General features: G+C 39.1%; 1 protein-coding gene across 2 annotated transcripts in view; it reads left to right on the top strand.

The window, feature by feature from the left end:
• ST7 (suppression of tumorigenicity 7) overlaps nucleotides 1–22,194 on the top strand; it is a 159,770-nt gene that overhangs the window by 76,757 nt on the left and 60,819 nt on the right. For both annotated transcript variants that reach the window (XM_085307087.1, XM_085307088.1), the window contains exons 2-3: nucleotides 10,988–11,070; nucleotides 19,830–19,989. In XM_085307087.1, the coding sequence (XP_085163213.1) occupies nucleotides 10,988–11,070; nucleotides 19,830–19,989 (243 nt within the window). The remainder of the gene's footprint in view (nucleotides 1–10,987; nucleotides 11,071–19,829; nucleotides 19,990–22,194) is intronic.

Genomic DNA, 22,194 nt, shown 5'->3' with positions numbered 1-22,194 from the left:
AACATAAATGCCTGGAACAGCATATTTTTTCAGAATCAAAAAGAAATTGTATCTGAAAAATGTGGTCAAAATTGTAGTCAAATCTCACATTTTAGCCATACTTCCTGATTTTTTTCCATGCTGAGACAATGCTTTTTGATGCAGAAAACATGGAGACCCTTGGTTTTTTGTGTTTATGAATGTAATACAGGCACAAGGTAACATATGCACAAGGCTGGAAGATGTACCACTTGCTCATGTCTGTAGGTTTAGTGCTTATATCAAATTCTGCCTGGAACAAAAGGAGGCACAAATTAAGGCTGCAGGGCAGCACAGAGTTTGTTCATGTGCCTTTTTTTTTAGTCCTAGCATAGGGATAGCAAGTTACATAAAGGCTGCTGGAGACTAGGAACCCATGGCATTTTGTCTTTTGTAGAATGCCAGTAGTTGATCATGCAAACTATTTGCATGATTTGTCTCTAGACTAGATTAGCCTTTGTTATCTAGGGCATTGATATTAATCAGTCTGGCAAACTTTTATCTAAAGGTCCTCTTTAGACAGCTAATGAACCAAAGTCAAAAAGAGTCAGTGCCTCTCTGTGTTATATGAAAAAAGAGAGCAAAATTTAGGTTCTTCTGTTGAGAGAACTGTGCTGATCTGGTACTTGAAACAAAAACCATTAATTGTCTTAAATTACTCCAGATAATGAGGTTTAGTAATTGGCTTTTGTTTTAATACAGCTTTGAAAGGCTAAACCACATAAACCTGTGTAATGCTTCTGAATAAGGGACAGTTAAGGTAACAGGTATGTTAGGATTGAGCACCAATGCATGTCCAAGCTGCATAAAGCCATATTAATTCAGTTACATCAGTGGTTAGCTGATGTTAACGATATTTTTAAAATTAAACTGTGGATTTGTTTGGACATTTGGGGGTACAGATTGCTTCAATAAGCACTCTGTACCCCCCAAAAAACAAGATAGTTATTTTTGTTGCAGTGCTGAGGTGCATTATTCCAATAAAATATGTTGCTATTGCCCTTTGCTAGAGCCCAACTGAGCTTGCTTTGTGTCTTAACAAGTCTTAAATTCATCTAACTGATAAACTGTGAGACAACTTTACTCTGAAGAGCTCATACAGTCACATTCTCTTATAAGAGCAAGGTGCTGGATGCATATCTAAAATAACATAGAAGATGTTTATATACAGTGATGCTCTGATATTGCATGAGAGGCCATCAGGGGATGCATCCTCGTTTGTGTGTAGCTTCCTATCAGAATTTCCCCTCCTTCTGTATTGGGGAAATTGCTGATAAATGTACACAGTGATATGTACATGATTAGTGAAGGGCACCGCAAGCTGACTGTGAAAGTGCCTTTTGTAATATCTAGACTGGTTCTGCATATGAAGACACCTTGTGGCATTGCACAGTGAAGGAAATCCCCCATCAAAAACATGTGAGAGAACTTCCTCATGCATACATCACTTGAGTAAAATTAAGACGAGTAATTTGTATGTTCATTGAAACACTAAAGTCTGCAGGGGAGAAGTATATATTGAAAGTGTTTTAAATGGATTTGCAAGCAAACTAATTCTAGAAGAACTGAGGTTGAAAGAGTGTTGCAAGAAAATTTGACCAAGAACCAGATAACAACCACCTTTTACACATACTGCATATCTCTAAAAATGCAAATATTATATATCTTCAGGGAGAAATAATATAAGAGAACTCAGTACTTCATTATTCATCCTTCATGTCTCATTCTGCCAAGCTCTTCCCTCTCACTACTACATTATTAATACTAATATTTTGCTGTTAGCATGAGGACACTGTGATGGTCATAAAAGCACAACAGTTCAGTCCCTTTTACGCAGAACTGGTCTAAATAATTAGAACTACAGGGCTGAAGAAGATAGAATCATAGAATCATAGAATCAGTAAGGTTGGAAGGGACCTCTGGAGATCATCTAGACCAACCTCCCTGCTCAGCAGGGTCACCTAGAGCATGTTAGAAAGGGTTGCATCCAGGCAGGCCTTGAAGATCTCCAGAGAAGGAGACTCCACCACCTCTCGGGGCAACCTGTGCCAGTGCTCCGTCACTCTCACAGGGAAGAAATTCCCCCTCACGGTCGGGCGGAACTTCCTGTGCTTCAGTTTCTGCCCATTGCCTCTTGTCCTGTCACATGGGACAACTGAAAAGAGTTTGTCCCCGTCCTCTTGACACCCTCCCTTCAGGTACTTGCACACATTGATAAGATCCCCCCTCAGTCTTCTCTTCCCCAGGCTGAAGAGGCCCAGCTCTCACAGCCGTTCCTCATAGGGCAGGTGCTCCAGCCCTCGGATCATCTTCGTAGCCCTATGCTGGACTTTCTCCAGCAGCTCCATGTCTCTCTTGTCCTGGGGAGCCCAGAACTGGACACAGTGCTCGAGATGAGGCCTCCCCAGGGCTGAGTAGAGGGGCAGGATCACCTCCCTCCACCTGCTGCCAACACTCTTCCTAATGCGCCACTGGATACCATTGGCCTTCTTGGCCACAAGGGCACATTGCTGGCTCATGGTCAACTTGTCATCCACCAGCACTCCCAGGTCCTTCTCTGCAGAGCTGCTTTCCAGAAGATAGACATGCTCAGAAAGTAATTTTGTCCGTGTCAGGGACAAAGCAGGAACTAAACCCAATTTTAGGATGCAGGCTAAGGGCTGTAAGGTTCCAGGAAATGGTTTCTGTTGAATCAGTTTTTTTATCTGCAAAAACAACAGTTTTGGGTGCATATATTTTTTTTTCTTTAAATGGAAATGCAGTTGTGTATTGTGGGGTTTTGAGTGGCTTTCTTTTTTTTTTTTTTTTTTTTTTTTTTTTTTTTTAACGGGGTTTTTGCTGCCAATATATTAGCAAATCCTGGTGTACAGTCAGCATACTCCAATTAACAGGAGCTGTGTAATTAACTCATGTCACCACTGCATTATGAAAGTGAGAGGAAATATTCCTGGCCTTTGGCAGGGGTGACTATGTGGCAGCAGATTTGCAGTACAATAGCTGCTTTATTGGAAGAGAGCTGGTCTTTTTTTCCTCCACAGTCTTATATGCCCCAAAACTGCAAGGTGGGGAGTTCATTATCTCAGACAAGTGGAATAGCAAAACACTGTCCTTGAGTCTTGCTATCCTACATTGGTTTTAGTAGCTAAATTCACAGGAGATAATGTTTTTATTGGGAGAGAGTGGTTACTCTTCCCGTAAGACCAGCCTGTCTGTTCTGGGGAACAGTATAGCAGCTGCCATTAGCAGCTGCTGAAACTGTAGTTTACAGCCAACTCTATTATAATAAAGGTTTGGGGTTACCTCGTTGCTGTGGGGGTTCACTGGTTGCCATCCTATCCATGAGAGTAGGAAATACTGGAGAAAAAAGTAGTTGGGGATGGGAACCTTTTACTAGCATCTTGTAAGGAGCATCTTAGTTTGAGACAAGGCTTTGGGGTTATACCTATGACACCAAGGTATAACTTATTGACAGAATCACTTCCCAAAAGGAGTACAGCTATTAGTGCTGGCAGTATTATTTTTCTCGATGACATATACCCTTGAATTGCAAAACATCTTTTGTAAAAATACTCTTTATTTGCATTCGTGTTGCCTGTGTTGTTTCTTATGCTCCTTTTTTTCTTTTGCTATTTCCATCTCTATCTTTTATTTTTCTTTCTACATGTTACTTTTTATCGCTATTCTATTTTTCATTTTGTTTTAACTTATCTCTATATTATGCCTATCTTGTCTGTCTCCAGGTTGGTTTTCTTTTCTTGTTCTGTTCCTTTGATTTCATGCTGTGCCAGCCACAGTAGTGTCTAAGCGTTTTTTCTATCTTCTAGATCTTGTTTCCATGATTCACCTAGTATCTCAAAGTTCTCCTTCTAAAACATGCCCAGATTTTTCTCTAACCTTTTCCTAGCTTCAGTCTTTCTTTTTTTTTCTTTTTTTTTTTTCTTTTTTTCTCCCTGTAGGTTTACTACACCTTACCCTCAACCCGTCTGGTTCTCAGTTCTATGATGATCCTTTCCCCTTATCAGTTACGTTTTTATGTATATTACTCTCAGTGGGGACAAGTGATTTTTAATGTGTAACAGGCTTCATAGTTAACGCACTCTCAAGGACATACTGTATTCATGTAAGTCCCAAAGCTCGAGAACTGACACAGACTAGCTTGTACTAGCTAGGATTGAGGCAGAATTTTGACTGATTAGGTAACTTTATGATGTTATAATATGAAGATAGACTTGGTGTGGAAAGCAGGTCAATACTGATCATTGTTTCACTTTAGCCTTCAGATATTTAATGCATAAAATGCTGAGGAGAATTATCAAGCTTAATTTATTAACAATCCTCGTGTAAAATCAGTTGGGAAAAATAGATTGAATCTGATTTTTTTTTTTCAGTTTTCTGTATTGGACATAATCTGCTCAGTGGGGTTTTGGGTCACAAAGTGGTGAGAATATTATTGCTGTCATCTACAACCTTTACAGTTGTTGATTTTTCAATTATAAGTAAATTAATTTGACTATATTTGACCTGGAACTAGTAATGTAGTATTGCCTTCTGCTTGTTCTTCTTTTTGGGCTGTGCTTTCTGGTTGAAAACCTCTCCTCTTGCCAAACTTCTGTCTAGAATCGACCACCCATAATCACCATCCTTTTTTCTTAGGGTAAAAATATTCCCTTGAAAAATAAAACATACATTTAAGATGTGGAAACATGGAAGACAGAGTGTGATGGCGCTTCAGTCCAGGAGGTTTTATTCCACTAATTAACTAGTATCTGTACGGGCAGAACTTGTGAATGTTCTCAACCAGAGTCCGTTATGAAGCTAAGGCAACAGGCAGCTTTTGGTGCCTCACCTGGGCCCTGATCCGGTGCTGACTGAGAACTACAGACTGACTTCACTGGTTAGGCTCTAAACATGTGAATGTGACTCTCACTCAGCCTCTCGCCTTAGGAGGCGACTTGGTAGTTGAACAAAGCTAGTGGGCATCCGGATTTCCTTGTGCAGAGCCCAGAGACGCTGGTTGTTTCTGCCTGGAGTGATCCCGTGTTTGTTTCCGAGTGACGAATGCTTTCAAGTTTTGAAAACAGATTAACACAAAAGGCCTTATAGAGGGAAGTTCTTAGAATTTGCAATAACTCAATTATAAACGAAGCTCACTCTTGCAGCATTCTTAAACTTTTGAATGTTTACTACTTCATTGGTAATTTCTTCAAAAAGTTTGAAGAAGTTAAAAACAAAAAACAAAAAACAACTCAGTAGCTTCCCAGGGGAAACGCTGGTATATGGTAAATTTTTTTTATTTGGTTGGCTGTTTTTTGGCTTTTTTTTTTTTTTTTTTGAGACAGTAACCCATGCTAACTTTAAAACTGGTGGGAGGTTTTTGTTTTTATTTTGAGCTGAAGCCATCATAGTGTACCGTTCATAGGCTAGCATCACCTGAACATGCTTTCCCAAAAGTAAGTTGTTATCCTGCTTATGATGTATGGGAATGTTATATATTAATGAGTCTATTGAAATAAAGAGGATGCAGCTCTCCATACTGAGAGAGAGGAATTTTATACATTTATTACCAGAATTTTGCTCAACTTTTATTCACCAGCTTTACTGATGCTTGGTAGAATAGTTCAATATGATTTTGATAAATTTGATTTAGGGGAGGTTACATTAATCCATGCTGAGGCCACTGTGAAATAAGCCAGTCCCTGCTGCATCCTCCACAGCATGCCTGAGCACGAGCTTTTACAGGCAGTTGCAATGAAGAGCAACTGAATTGCTATGTAAAGAGTTGTTGGCAGTGGGTTTCCTAGCTTGTCACCTATGTATAAAGGATTTGGGTTTTGGCACTAGTGGTTTGAGTTTCCTCCTTGTTCTACATACAAAGCAAATATCATTATGGAGGGTGGAGTCAGAAATCACCATGAAATTTTTTAGTGACACAGGTAAGACCAGTAATGCACAAAGAAGGGCAGTGTGACCATTACCTTGTTTGTTTTTTCTGACTGTTTGTGTTCATAAAAACTGTACTGTACCATCAAACCTTGTCTCACTTAGAAGTACAGAGGTACAAAAAGAGCTGTGCCTTAATGTGTATTTCATCATATTTGGATATTTGACATTTGATCTTTGAATCTAACAAGATTCAAAGATCAACAATAACAATTTACTGTAAAGGATTAGCATGCATTTAAGTTAAGCTTCATTTTAAGATAGTGTTTTGTTTGAGGAATTATTTTTCCCCTTGAAGGTAGCATAAAATGATGCAGTTCTTTCTTTGCTTGATCTGATCTAATGATTTGTTTAAAACTGCTATGGCATTTTTATTAGCAAATTATTGAGCAAGCAACATAGCCTCACATTTAGAAGTAGGTAATGATGCTATTGTTCTAGCAGATCCTCAAGTGGGGATAGTAAGTAGTTAGCAGTGCTCCCACCCCTAAAGATCTTCTAATGTAAATTATCTGATACACTGGCATGATGATTCTTCAACTAATATAATCCCAGTAGTTCCATCCTCCTGTGCCTCCTCACATTCTTGAAATTAGAATTCCTGAAGTCCTTAAAGAAATCTGTAAAGCACTATAGTGCTGTATTACCTTGAGTGATACGTTTTCCGTGATTTGAGGGTTTAGTCACTTGAAAAATACCTGGTTTTTTTTTTCATGTTTATGATTCATTCTGAACATCGGAGTAAGTATTGGCAATGAATAAAATATATAACAAGAATGAAATGGCATCAATTTTTAAGAAAATTCAATCACCTCTTCAGATGAGCCTCAACATGAAATATTGGATATGGCTTGTGTGCTTTTTTTTTTAAAGCCATCTGCCACAAATTGAATTGGATATAAATTCATCTCTGTGAGCATGCACAGTTAAAAAAATAAATAATAATCATTCCCTAGATATTTTACAGAAGAATGGAATTATTTACGAATGTAATGTAGGCAACACTGGAAATGGAAATAGTACCTTATTTCGGATGACTCAATTATAATTAAAATGTATGCAATAAAGAGAAGGGAAGAAAGGGGCTTGTTATCTTTACAGCCAGGAGTCCCTCCTAAGTAGACATGCTTGGCTTGTTTAGACAGTATTCATAGGTCATGCTGGTTTTCTTTACAAAAAACAGGCTGTACTGTATTCCATCATCTCAGTAAATGCACTGAAAATAAATCACTCATGATCAAAAGCCTGTGGAAATTACTGGGATTTAACAGTAACTTCACATGAGTTGGCACTGCAGGAGCATCAGGCAATTGGTGTTAAATTGGCAAGTTTCGTTCTCTGTTTGGATATTCATTGAATGCCATTTTTAAGTGCTACAAAGTCACAGACAAGAGCAGACACTCCAGACTGAGTAACTACACCACCTTCCCTTTGTGGACAGAAATAATTAGATGTATGTTGGTACGTTATGAACTCAGAAGAAAGGGCATGCAGTACCATCTCTCACTGATGATGCTTCTTGACTTCTTCTGAAGTTATCTTCTGCTATTATCTTCAACTCTTTCATTTCTCAGTAATATCTTCCTACTCCTCAATCCTGCTATTTTATCAAATAGAAATATATCACAGAGGAAAAATCCTGCTATGCAAATTTAGGCAGATGGGCCAATAACATTTTTAATGGTTCTAATTTACTGCAACATCCTGAAGGAAACCTAAGTGCATTACAGGAAGCAGGGAAGGGAGATTATCCTTAAAAGTATAGCTATCGGACAGCTATCAGAAATAGTGATTTATGCAGTGTCAAAATATAGTCTGTAAATAGAAGCTCCTTTTTTGATAATGATACCAATATAACCCAAAATTTGATTGATTTTTATTTTAGGGATTAATATTATGAGAACTAGGCCTTGATGTAGTTTCCACCGAAACAATGACAGAATTCCCATTGACTTCAGAGTAAAAACAGTCTGACCACAGATGCATAGTTCTACTGTTTTAGAAATATGTTTCTTATGGGAAAGTGTTTGCTTTTGTTAATAATATTTATGGAGACAAAGGGAGGAGGAAGGTACTCAGTAGCTGGCAGAAGTTGATATTTTTCATAATGGAGTAGAAGATTCTCATATTTAATCAAAAGGAAGAATAGCAGCAAAAATGTTTGAGAGATACAGGCCAGATAAGTAGCTCTTGTAATTAAGTACAAATGTAGCAAATCAGTGGAGCTATTCCAGTTAGCTGGGAGACTGGCCCATACAATCCAAAAGTGTTTAGTGCTGTATCTTTTTTCTTTGCCAGTCCATGTGACTAAGCTGTAAGAATGAACAACTGTAGCGGCTTGTAGTAAAGAGCATGAATGAGCAACTGCATACAAGTAGGTGAAGAAGAAAGCAGTAACACTGGTGCAAAAAAAAAAGATATATCCTATCTCCATTTTGATATGCTTATGTCTATAAATCAGTATAAATTGCTTGTAACAGATGCGGTGACAGACAAAAACTAATAGCATTTCTTATGACAAAAGCACTTCTCTGGACTCTCAGTCATTCTGCTTTATTGGTGATAGATTTTAATTCATGGAAAGGACTTGATATGATTTCTCCAAATGTGAATGCATTTCCTTATGTGAAGTGTATCAATGGCAGGCAGATAAGTGAATATCCGATCACTAAGATATTTTGCCATCTTTGTGGTATTTTTAGTGAAACAGGAATTTAAAGCAAATAGACTGTATCTATTTTCATATGGGTACCCTCATTTAGAATTTTCTAAAACTTAGAGGCTTAGATGGCTTCACAGCTTTGATAAATCTGTGGTTTTCTGTACTTCATATACTTGGAAATAAAATTTCCTCCAGGGTAATGTTTCTAGTTTAATAGGAGAAATTCCAGCATTCCATGTGCTCTGAAGCTATGGCAGAGAACGGAAGAGCAAGCACCTCTGTGAACTCTCCTGCTGCTTGGCTCTTCATGTTATTGTTGGCACTGTAGCAGCAGTATGCTACATGGGGGACATGTACATCTATATCCCATCATAGTGTATTCTCTCTCAGGAATATCCCGACCTAAGCAGAAGAAGCAATTTCCCTAGCAGTCTGAAATATCCCCAGTGACACAGTTTGATTATGCCTCTGGTTTACATTTACATTCCAGAACGAGGAATGTTTCTTCTAAAGGACTCATGGATGGTTTGTAAAAGCCAAAGCTATTTCAGTCTCTCTGTTCCTCTTCCTTCTTAGCAGATACTGGGGCTGCAGTAGCAGGGACTACTATTTCAAAGTTAGTTTGTATTAGATATTAAAAAAAGAAAGAATGGGAACAGCCAGAGCTGATACAAAGCTGTATTGCTCCACTGCACGCAGTAAAATTGGGAATATTATGCTAATTTACACTAGCTGAGAATTTGGCACACAACTTATTGTGAAGAAAATGTAAGATGGAATTAAGAAACACCAGAGGAATTCTTCACTGTTATCAGCTTGATGCTTAATGCTAGTCCAATAGAGCAGAAAATTACACTTCCATTGTAGCAATTTATGGCTTTTTCAAGAAAAAAAAATAAAAAGATGCTGCCAAAACCAAAACAGATTAGCTGAATTGTAAGGCTGCAGTCTCTTTTAGTGATGTGTTTCTAGAAGATAATTTTCTGTTTTATTGGTCATGGAAAAGTAATCATATGCTTGATCATTTATATCCATTTGTCTTCTCCTCATTTTTTGGTACCATGTTATTTAGCGTAATTGTCATTTCTAAAGGTAAGAGGATGAGCTGAGAGCCCCCCCAACTATATATCCAGGTCTTTCATCAGGCTGTTTAACTGACTGTTTGATAGTTTACTGCAAGTCTTTAAATTTACCTGCTAACTATTGTCAAGGCCTTCATCAGTCATGGATGCAGATGACTGGAATATTCTGCTTATATACACATACATGTATATGTGTGTGTCTCTATATATAGACAGATATATATCTGTATATGTATGTATGTATAAGAAATTCTTTGGCATTGGGTAAGAATGAAACTAGTAGTTTTTTATAGATTTTTTTTTACTGTAAACTTCCATGTAGTTTAACAGAGAATTACTTCATTCATAGAAGACGGAGGTGATGGCTAGTTGAAGGTTTTCTTTAAACATCAAGGATTTAGTGAAAGAGCTCTAATTCCCTCTAGCAGCTTCCGTAAAGTCATTCAAACACTATCAAGAGATTACTTTATTCTCTAAAGTCGACAGGAATTTTCTACAGGGGGATAAGTGAGAACGCATGGTGATTGTCCCAGCTGCTTCCAAAACAAATGTAAGATGACTAGAATAGAATTGCCATTCCTTGCGGCTTGTCTGGATTTGCTTCTGGCAGAGATTCCAGATAATTTGGAGTGAGCCAAGGTTTTATGTAGACTAGTTATTAGGGCTTTCTTTCCTCATGTATTAGAAAACCTGTTAGTTTTTTTCCTAATCTGTTTTAGGCTCTGGCATATAGTGATTATTGCCACACTGTCTGAGGGCTTCACCATCTTTAATGTGAGGTAATGAGTTAGGGAAATGCTATTATCTCCTACTTTATAAGTGAGGAACCAAGGTAAAGAGAAGCAAAAGGCTTTTGAAAAATTGGTCCAGATGATTTGATCAAGATCACGCAGGATGCCAGGCAATCTTGAATGCCGGATGAGAATTGAGATGGACTCTTAAGATTTCTAACAGCAGTAGCAAAATCAGATAATACAGTCATGGGGAATCCTGAAATTGGTGTCAGTAAAGTCTGCCTGGAATGGGAAAGACCCAAGCATGTGTGCAAGTGTCTTGCAACATCTGGTGACTGACTCTTTTGTGAAAGCAAAATCCAGCATGCGCCGTCTAATGTTCCACTTCTCACATGTTAGGCAGATGAAACAGGATGTTCTTTAAACTGATTATTTTATCAGAATCAAGCTAATAACATATTTAGATTGGAGAACAGTAGGGAGGAGGGAGGGCACACATGGGAGAACATGTCCTGATCTTGTACTCATGGTTTCCTCTCTTTCTTTTGCAGTGAGTATGTTTTTGAACACATTAACCCCCAAGTTCTATGTTGCCCTGACAGGCACTTCCTCCTTAATTTCGGGACTTATTTTGGTAAGTACTAGATACATTAATATTATTTTATACATTGCTTCTATTACCTAGAATGTGATTTTAGGCTTTGTCCAGATTAATGATGCCTTTGGGGTTTTTTTTTCCTAAACTTATATTTTTGCAGCACATAAAATTTGTACTACTTTTCTCTTTAAAGAAAGAAAGTTTCCATTTTTTGAAGAAAAAAAATTTTGAATAACAATGTACTCCACCAACAAGCAACCTAATAATAATTCAGAACAAGTGTTTGCATGTTAAGCATTTTCATCAGCAAGTACTACAAAAATAAAAAGACCAGGAAAAAGAAGAGTGAGAGAGCGACTGAGAGAAAGAGACTATCTCAGTTTAGCATGCTCTTCTGAGAATATTACAGCAGGACTCATTAGAGAAAGAGCAAGTGGAATATTAGCAATGAAGGCAGTTTTAGTATCAGGTTTCCAAGGGATAATTATTTCAGATGTCCAGTTTTAAAATCTTTCTCAGTATATATCTATCCATTACTTTGTAGGCCTAAAGAATATTCCTAAACCTAGTTGGGGGAGGAAATCCAAAGCACAGCATTTGTTCTGGATTTCATTAAATGTTTTCACAGAAAAAAGGTAAAACATTTAACAATCTTCAAGGTGTACTTACGGTATCAGGGTTATACTGGGCTGTTCTGTATCCTAGATTGTGAAAGGTTGTTTTCTATGTATAGAAATCAAGGTTGTCTTCATTTTATTCTAGTTTGTTCAATCAATGTTAGGTCCTTTTGTATAAAAAGAAGATGCATGCTTCTAAAGTTTACTGGATAAAAACTGCACACTCTTTCCTCACCACAGCAAACTAGGCACATAGCTGGGAGATAAATTTTGGGAGTGTAGTTACCACAGTGGTAAATAGAAAGAAAGAGACACCTCTAGGGGCTGGTTCCCTTCACCTCAGATCTGCTGACCCTAGGGGAACCCTAAAGCAACTAGGTTCCTAGCTAAGTCCTGACAGTTTTCTGTGGAGAGTCAGTGCCTCTCTCTTCCACATGGTCTACTACAGATGTAGACAGAGAAGTACCATCCTTGACTCCTGAATGCTTGCAAGACTCACAGTACTTGGAGGATGTCAGGTATAAAGCAGCAGGTGCACTGCTGCTCTGCCTTGCTCTGGGGTTTACTTGCAGCAGAAGGCAATTACTTAATGTTTGCACTTTGGGCATTCATCAGACTTGTATGGATTGAGCCCCAAAGCACAGGACAGAGCTCCAGAGAAATCAGCTGTTCTTTTAAACTGTGACACCGAGGTTCAGAGCCAAATCTGTGGGACTTGGATTCAGTTTAGTGCAACTCAAATGCATAGGAGGAAAATGGTGCAGGTTAAATTCAGTAATTTCACTCAGTTAGAAATATTCAAAGGCCAGGCCCTTAGCAACATGATGAGAAGCAATGAGAGAAATATATGGGTTCCACAGCCACAATTACTTATTTATTATTGGAGAGTGAAAATAGCTGGAGGAAGTGGCAAGAGAAAGACAGACCTGTGCCCTGTGGAAACATTTTACAGAATCAAACAGGAACAAGAAATCTGAAGAGAAACTAAATTCTCTGTAACTATGTGTAGTAGCATGACTGCAAATGTAACTACATTTTGTAGTCTAGAAGGCAATTTCTGAAGAATGAGCTCAGACGGAGACTTGTGAGGAAAAAGATCTAATGTTGTGTTTTGATGGAAAGAACAAGAATGAGGTGGGAAGGAGTATTTAAGACCATGATATGAAGAAGGAAAGAAAGGACAGATACAGAAAAAACAGAAGGTTTCAAGATTATTAGTCAGGTAATGTTGGAAGAAAGGCAGCAGCCCGTGGGGATAGAAGATCCAATCAGTCCATGACTAAGACACTGGAACAAGACACAACACAGCAAAATACCTGTGAATGACATGCTCTTAGTGATAAATCCACCTGTAGAGGTCTTCCAAAAGATTAGACTGTGTAAGCCTTAATTGAAGATATTCACTATTCACTGAATGCTAGCTGAGGAAGTCCAATATGAACAAGTTAAAGGAACAGAGCTAATAGAGGAGTAGGAGGTGTGATCAGTATAATTAGGAAGATTCAAAAGAAGATTAAAAGCCTTTTTGTGCATCTTCACAACTGCTATCAGTAGTTGTTTGCTGCTCATATGCACAGTCCTAAATGTTCAAAAGAGAAACAGGCCAGGAACCCTAGGCTGTAGGGACCAATGTCTGTGCTGAGAGGAACATATAGTCTGTAGACTGGGTGGTGGAAAAGGAACTTAACAGCGATGGACATGGAAAGAGAAATCCACAACGTGAACAGACTGTGCATCAGGAAAGATAGCTGAGTAAGTTGTAATGAGGTAGTGCTAGCCAGTCACTAGCCTAATTACTCTTCAGATTTATTATTTCTAAATAATCTTGCCGTTTACAAACGGCCCTGTAACATGCTGAGTTGTGTTCATCACCACCCACTTACCTGATACATTACACAACATCTGCAGTTCTAAAGGTTTCTTAGTTGTGCTAATGGTCTTAAATGAAACTCTTTTTATAAAATAAACATTCTCTTCTCAAATCTACATCACTGGGATATTTGTCAGACTAGATGTACTAATATTCCTTGGAATTTTCCACCATATGGTCTGGCAGATCTCTTTCCATTATCAGTTGGCTGCAATTTCTAATCAGAAGGAGAAATCACAGTACTGCAGGTTATGAAATGATGGAAAATTTCATCTTTTCAGAAGTGTGGTGACTGATGGGAAAGTGAATGCTTTTTCTATTTCATGTTTAGGTCATGAAACAATGCAAAGTTCAGCTTCAGGGGAGTGGCATGCTATATGACTACTTTGCAAAACGCTACTCTCCCATCTTATTTTATCTCTTATTTTGCTTTCATTCTTTAGGTAACGTTCTGGCCACACTGTAGGAAATGTCACTTCAATAAAGCAATGATTTCAGACCTCTTTTCTTTTCTTGACAGTTCAAGACAGTAGAGAAAAGTGTTTCTTATCTCAGCCATTCTCCTTCTGACTACAGCACATAGCTTAAAATGAAAAACTTGGGACAAATTTAATTCCTCCTTGTACTATTTCAAGCATTAAAAATTTGAACAAAAATAAGTCCCAGTCTGCATTACAAATATTGTAGTAGAAATTGGTTTCACCACAGTTACTTTTAATTCAGTAAAAGACAGGGTTCTGACTCAGAATACAATGGACCTGTATTGTATTTGTGGTCTAAGAAATCCTAAGGTTTTCCACAGGTAGGGTAATGTAGCTTTGTCATGAAACATAGCTGAGGTCAAGTAAATGCTGTGAGCTGGAACTATTTTTGTAAGACTGCATATCTAAAATAGTTATCACCAGAGTGAATGTTGGTTGGCAAATACAGGTGGCATTTGCATTGCAAACTAGCTGATTCTCAGCTCTAACAAATCATAGGCAGAAGTGAATGCCAGTCTTGAATCTCCATCAAGAATGTCTTGTTATTTTACTTTAGAGCTTGGGACGAATATTAAGCATCTGCTGCATGATGAGAAACAATCTGCAATAAAAAAATACTAGGCCTTTCAGAGAGGAAAATTAAGACAGGCAGTCAATAAAGAGGTAAAGCTTGGGTGCATCAGACTGGCTGGGCTTGAGCAGCTGGGCTGTCTGCTACTACTAGAGTATGTATATAATATGTGAGTTTCAGCATTTTTTTAACTGATGGTGCCAGTACCGGAAGTCTTAGAGAGGATCTGAATAACATAGAAGAGACCTCTATTATTTTCTGTTGATATTAATTGTTCTTCTGTTTCATTAGCTTTGTGTAGCCTGCTTCAGAGGTGCAGAAAGGTGACTGAGTTTTGGATGTTGCCACATACTTGAGAAAGTCTGACAATTTTATAGGGACAAGCTTTGGCAATTTGAAAGTGATATGTTTTAATTGTTCAAAGTTTCTGCTCTGCTCACTGGAGGCTGACAGGTCAGGAAGGACAGAAGCCATGCAGGGAGTTCCTGAGAAGCTGGAAGCATTTGCCAGGTCTGCAGGAAAGCAGGCTGTAACCTGGTGGACAGACAAGAGACAGGTAGCATAGGAAACTGGGGCCTACCCAGTGTTGAGAGAAATACTGCACTTTCTCCAAGCAAAAGTTTATTTTCTTTCCCCATTTCTTTATTTCCAGAGTTAGATGTGTAAGTAGATAGCTATTTTGAACATGCTGGTCATTTTCAGACTTGGCATTGTACCTTCTTACTCTTGACTTCCTGAGATAGGGCAAGTGGGGGCTTTCATAACCAGAAAAACAGAGTCTAAGAGGGTGCCAAATTCATCTATTTCATCCAAAAGGAATGGGGCTGCATAGCCTTTAACTTGGAAGGATGTCATTAAAGACACTGAAAGAATGGTCAGAGACAAGTCTTTCCTAGAGCAAAACCGAGCAGGACTGGAGGTTCTCTTTGAGTCACTGTCTATCCCCTACTGCTAAATAAAACAGACCAGTGGCTTCCTCTAGTGCTGAGGGCAAGTGGCATGGCAGACCTTGCATCTGTATGGATGAACACCCTTATCCTGCCGAATAGGATGATCTTTCCCATAATGCCTACTGGAAACAGACCATGTCACTGTCGTTGGCACAGGCCAAACAGGCTAGGCAGCATGCTGACAAATAAACAGCACGGATGACTGAGCAGTCACACCTGGGCTGTGGTTCAGTTTTATTTACTTATTAGGAGTAATCACTGAATCTAGTTCTGCTATTGTTCTGTTGTTCCTCAAGGAAATGAGTTTCATTTTAAATCCATTGAGTTGGTTGTTCCCAGCCCTCATATTGGAATAGTATTCCAACTGTCACTCTTCTGAGGGTTGGAAGCCTAATTATAAAGTTGAATGAAAGCTGTGGAAGTTGCCTGTAAACAAAATTCTTTACTATTTCTGTTGAAGACTCTTTCTGTTGCAATAGGAGAGGACTACAGAGAGGGTTCCCTGCAAGAGAGGATGTCTGCCTCAGATATGATAAACTGGAAAGCGTAACTCAGTCACTGATAGACATCACTATTTGGTCCAGTGAGAACAAGCAGCAAAACCATCTCCTGTGAATTGATTCATTTATGGTGGAACATCTCTTCTGAAAAAACAGGCAGGAAGATCAGATAATCCAAATGATGCAGAATAGATTTGTTGCTACCCAGAGAAATAAAATGATCCAGGATTGTCCATACGTGAGAGCAAAGATAAGAAAGAGAAGGACTGTAATTTTTTTCATTTCACAGGGGAAGGAAGAGAAGTACCTGTATAGAGAAGCCAAAAAGAAAAAAAGGAAAAAAAAAACTAAAGCAAATATCTGCAGTGCATTAAGGGGGGTTATGTGTGATTAATCAGCTTTTATTTAACTTAAATATGTTTGCCACCTACAAGTTGTTTTTCATAGCCATGTATTTCTAAAAATCATGATTAAGAGTTTTTCCAAAATTAAACTGTTAAGCATTGTTTGTGCTAGATTAAAAATAAAAATTCCACATCTGGATTTCTAAATACTTAAAACTGGAAATATTCTGACCAGAGTTTTGACTTGGCCTTTGTGAAAATAAAGTTTTCAAAGACCCCTTGAGAGTTTGGCGCTGTTCTGATCTGAAAGTACAGGCATCAACTAGAGAGAACCTAGGAAAGGCCTTTGCCACCCTTCTGAATAGGGAAACATCTGCGATGATGAGCTCCCCGAGAGAAATGATGTTGCCTTTATTCTTAAAAGGGGTGCAGAAATGACCTTTCTCCTTAATTTAATCTCTGATCCAGATCTCTTTCTACGGGCCATTAATCACTATGGTTAGTAATTATTCTGCCAGATGATCTCTTATCTGTTGAACTATCAAAAGCATGTTGACTTCACATTGTGCTCAAACTGGCTGGTACAGCTAGACATCAAATTTGATTTATAGAAATTACACCATCTTAGAAAAGTGAAAAAAATCTCTGAAGACAATTTAACTACAATACCAGATTACAAATAATCTTCTTAGACACCCTGAACAAATCACGCCAACCAAAGACTTACTATGATGGTGATTTATCACATTTTTTTTACGAGACAGTGTGCATTGATATCTGTTTGATGTTTCCTAGCACTGGATTTACTCAACACTGTAAATATTTTTCAAAATTGTGTAAATTGATTTAGGAGCTTTAATCCGATTTTTACAGTTAATATTTTTGGAAGTCTGTGGAGACAGAATTACAACTGGGTCACACATTTTAACAAGTTTCCATTCCTCAGCAAAACTGTAGTAGTGACAAAATACACCCTCCTTCTGCTTGTAGCCTCAGTTTCATTGAAATTTAAGTGACATTTTCTAATTTGTATACATTTGTGCAGGGCAAATGGGCTCAAACATGCTCTTGCACCTGCTCGCTCTCTCACTTTGGGTTTTATACACTTTTTTATCTAAAAGCTGATTATGGTTGAAATAATGCAAATTCAAGTATTCAAACATCTTGAAAAATCTTTTTGCTTCCTCCTAAAATGCGAAGCCAGTTAGATATAGTCAGTAGCTTTCAAGAGTTTTGAGAGACTAGACTGGCAGCTGCATTTCAGTGTGTCACAGCAGTAGGATAGAGTAGGGATAACTTGCTGCATGAACCATGCAATTGCTAATTTTTTGCTAGGCTGTCACTTTCTGCATGTCAGCCTCTCAGAGAAGCCAGCTGTGCGCTGTGTTGTTATGTTGTACCTGAGAATCTGACCCTTTTATCTTGCAGAATTACCATACCAGGTTATTTTAGTGAGTGTTCCTTGTCACAATACAAAACTATAGCCCTTGATTCCTAACAACAGCTCCCTCTGAGGCCTTAGATAGGCACAGCTGTGGCTTGAGTTCTCCTCAGTCTGTTCAAGCTTCAAAGTTTGAAGCCAAGGATAAAACAAAAATACATGCTGTACCTGATGGCACAGCCTCTCTCTCACAGTTGGCCATATGTTGCCTGCTTCAGTTATGATGCTCTGTTAGATCATAAAATTTAAATTCTAAACCCTTTAGTGTGTGTTGTGTACGTAAGTGCATGAGCACAGCTAAAACCAAAGATGTATCCACATCAGCTCCCTGTCTGTCATCTCCAGCATTTGGAGAAGTACAGGCAGGAGGGATGCCTGGGGAAGTATATCAGTACAGAGCAGATACATGGTGATACTTTTGTCCCTTGCTCCTGTGATTTCCAGTTGGGTGCTACTGCAAGTACATGCAGAAGTAACAAAAGCAGTGACAAAAGCATTGTGGTACCTACGTAAGTAGGAAGTATAAATACTGTGTGGGTTTTCGGTACTTTGCCTGGAATGTAGAGTTCACAACGATCTGGATGTATTTATATTTTGACTTCTCTGTGATCATCTGTTTATCTTCCCAAGTTCTGGTGATCTTTATGTGTTCACATAGTCCTCCTGTCTTCTCCCAGTAGACTGCTTTATTCTTCCTTGTTGATACCTCGTAAAATAGCCATTAGATTGTTTTGGGGACCAAGTAATCTCTAGGGCTGCCATGCAATGCAAACATGTGAACATGTGTCTTCAAAATGGCCACCAGCTGAACTCCCACTCCACTCCAGTGCGGCTAATGTCAGCTTCCTCCATTTGAATGCTCAAGATTTTTTAATAATATGGCTGTAATTAAAGGATGCCCTAATGCAGAATGCATTAGTATATCCTTTGGAGAGGAACATTTTCTTACTATACTAAAGGGTTTATCTTCAATTTTTTCCCTTTATGGAAAGGTTTAAAATAAAAAAGTGTCCCTTGGCTACAGACAATCTTATGGAGATGGAAGTCAGTTCAATTCTATAAGGACCTCAAGAGAGCTTCAAAAAGGAAAAATATGGAGACTGTTCTTGGTGATTCAGGTGACCATGGGAGGGAAAGTGTGGAGCTGAATCTGAACCTCTGTGCAGAACTTAGACTCCTAAGAGACCCTCCATAATCTGGTTCTTTGCCAGCCAAGCAGAACTTAAGCTATAGCTCTCAGACTGTGTAGATCCTGTGAATTTAATTCGTTCGAGTTTCAATAAATCCACTTGCTGATATTGGACAGTTGTAGTAAGAATAACCTGTTTTGTAGAGATTTTGTAAAAGGTTTCAGCACTACCATAAACGTGGAAACACTGAGGATAGCAGAAAGAGCAAAGTTCATTCATTCAGAATTTCTAGTATAATCAATACTACAAGGTACTGCTGTATTTTGCAAAGTAAAAAAAACAAAATTGCTTCTATTGGTACATTGATGTTTGGCTGATGATCCGAAAGCAACTGCTAAATCCTTTAGGATATTACAAATATGTGTGCATTTATAATTATTACAGTCAAAATATTTTCCCTATTTGTATGAAATACTCTTCAGGTTTTATGTAGTTTCCTATAATATGCATATTCTTAAGAATAGAATTTCTCCAGGAAAATACCGTAAGTACATATTTAGGTATATAATTACAATTGTAAGGGGATCTTTTAGGCTTTGGAATGATTATTCAAGTAGAACTATGTAAGTAATCATGCTTCTGATTTCCTAGCCAAACCAAAAGCTTGAAAATAAAATTAATTTGAATCAACTTGAATCGAGGAGGGGCAGAACCCACAACTCTGTTGCGGAAAAAGAAATTCAATCAGTAGGATTCCACTTCCTGCGTTTCGTTTTGTATTTTTAACTTTTTGGGTTTTTTTATTATTTATCTGGTAAAATCGTTCGGAAGCATTCCTGGGAAGGCAAGCTAAGCCGTTGTGCGCGCCTCTGCGTGTGTGTGTGTTGCAGATCTTCGAGTGGTGGTACTTCCGCAAGTACGGCACGTCCTTCATCGAGCAGGTCTCGGTGAGCCACCTGCGCCCTCTGCTGGGCGGGGTGGACAACAGCGCGCCCAACGCCGCCAGCGCCGCCAACGGGGACGCCGACGCCAGCCGCCAGAGCGTCTCAGGTGGGGGCCGCCGCCGCCGGGAGCGCCGCCGCCCGCCCCTCCCCGTCCCGTCCCGTCCCGTCCCGCACCCCCCTCTCTCCCGGGGTCCTGTGAGGTGTCCCAGCCGCGGGCCCCGGGCTCAGCCGGGCGTTCGCCTCGTCTCCGGGTGAACCCCGTCCTCCGGGCGCCCGAAGGCTTCCCCGCCTGGGAGCTTCCCTGCTCCCGCAGTCGTCGCAGCCGTTTGAGGGCACGCGTCGTCTCGGCCTTCGCGGCTTGCCTTGCAAAGCTGCAGCGGTCACAGAAATCGCAGAATCAGTAAGGTTGGAAGGGACCTCTGGAGATCACCTAGTCCAACCTCCCAAAGATTTCATGGTGCTGGTTCCGCTGGGGCTTGAACCCAGGACCTTCAGCATGGGAAGCAGATGTGATTGCCACTGCACAGTCCTTGGTTGGACACAGACGTGGTGGCTTTTCTTTCTTACAAAGCTAGAAGCCTCCCCCTAAGAAAAACACAGTGAAGACAGGCATTATGTACAAATTTCTTTAAAAAAATGGATGAAAAAATACATGGGAAATGGTGTGGAAAACATAGCTGTGCAATTTATGTTGTATAAAGCTAAAGCTTTGCTTTTTGAAGTTCAGGTGTTTTGGATCACTTAGTATGGAGGAAAGTGAAAGCCATTATTTGTCTAATGAGGAAAATAACCTGACCTGTTACTGCTTAAGGCCATGAACTTGCAGTAAATTGAAAGCAGCAAGACTGTTCATGAACTGTAAAACTAGATGTATGCTTACATGTTAACAGGATCAAGGTGATCCTGTGATGCCTGAGAGCTAGATTGTGGCTAAACCTGAATAGCCACATAGAGGAATTGTGGAAAGTTAAGAGATTGCCTGTAGTCCAGAAACATCTACGAGTGTACCCCACCCATAGATACCATACTCACCCTTCCAAGTGTTTGCACCTGCAGATAGCAGGTACTAATGCATTGGGTAGACGTTTATGGACATTTTGGCCCAGTTAAAGTCAGTGGCCAAATGCTCTGAGTGCTACTCTTTGCCACTGTTTGTCGAAGCGTTGGCTGCTACAGATTAGCTTGGCTTCTCTGGAGTTCTGTAGCTTGTCGAAATTAGTGTTCAATCCCTGCCAAAGGCAGGTGGTATAAATATCATTTCATCCTGAGCCACGAGACCATACAAGGCTTTCTTTAAATTTGTTTTGCTGTCAAATAAAAGACAAGACTGCTTCATTAATTGCTCAGGCTAATTATATCTTTTCCAAACTCATGCAATGCTTATTGCTCAGGCTCTGTTACCATAAGGCAAATGCACATTTGCCCTCCTTGTTTTGGAACTTCAGCTAAATTGCATGTACTTTCTGTAATATCTTTTCTAAAGGCAGGCAATATTTTTATTTTCATTCTTTTTATAGAGCCTTGCAGCATAGTTAAAGCAGTGTTAAGAAAATAATCAGAAAAAGATGTTGAAAATGCCCATCAGCTTTTACATTGCTTGAGTCTTAGGGTAATGGAAATAATATGTAAACAACATTTGGATTTCACTTTAGTGAGTGGAAGCACAGTGATTTTCAATAGCTTAGGGGCTTATTCCATTTCTGACTCAGCTTCTGATTTGATTTGTGACTTTGGGCAAGTTGTAATGCAGTCTGTTTTTTTCAAAAAGAATGAGTCCTCCATTTTAGGGTGCCAGATTTCAGGCATTTGAGGCTTGATTTTTGTGAGGTTCCAGATGTTCACAGCTCCTATAAATTTCAGTGCAGGATATGAGTCTGCAAATCAGGTTGATGGTGTCTGTTTCTGAATAAATCATGTTTTAGAAAGTTGACTTTGACTCTGAGGCCTCTTATAGTGCATGTAATTTTTCTGAATAAATGTAAGGTTGAGGAAGTGTTGTGAGAGCCTTACCTGAGCAGTATATATGTATGAGTTGTGATTTTTCTATTATACATTTATGTATTATTGTAGTGAATATAGGTTTATGTGCTCTGATGATAAAGATGGTACTGAATCAGAAGAAACTGGCTCTTAAAGTGATGGGGCAGGGAAGTGTCAGTTTTGCATTGAAACAACTGGTGTGCTGTTGCAGCTCTGCCACAGGTGTTCCATCTCTGGAAGTCACTTAGTTCATGTTTCAAATTTGGAGATTTTGCTGAGGCACTGTAGTTGGGAGCCTGGCTGCCAGGGCGTTCCTCTGAGAAGCAGGCAG

The sequence above is a fragment of the Rhea americana genome, unplaced genomic scaffold (assembly GCF_003343005.1).
Source record: "Rhea americana isolate MKP2758 unplaced genomic scaffold, rheAme1 scaffold_252, whole genome shotgun sequence".
Lineage (NCBI taxonomy): Eukaryota > Metazoa > Chordata > Aves > Rheiformes > Rheidae > Rhea > Rhea americana.
This window is presented reverse-complemented; position numbering and strand designations above follow the sequence as displayed.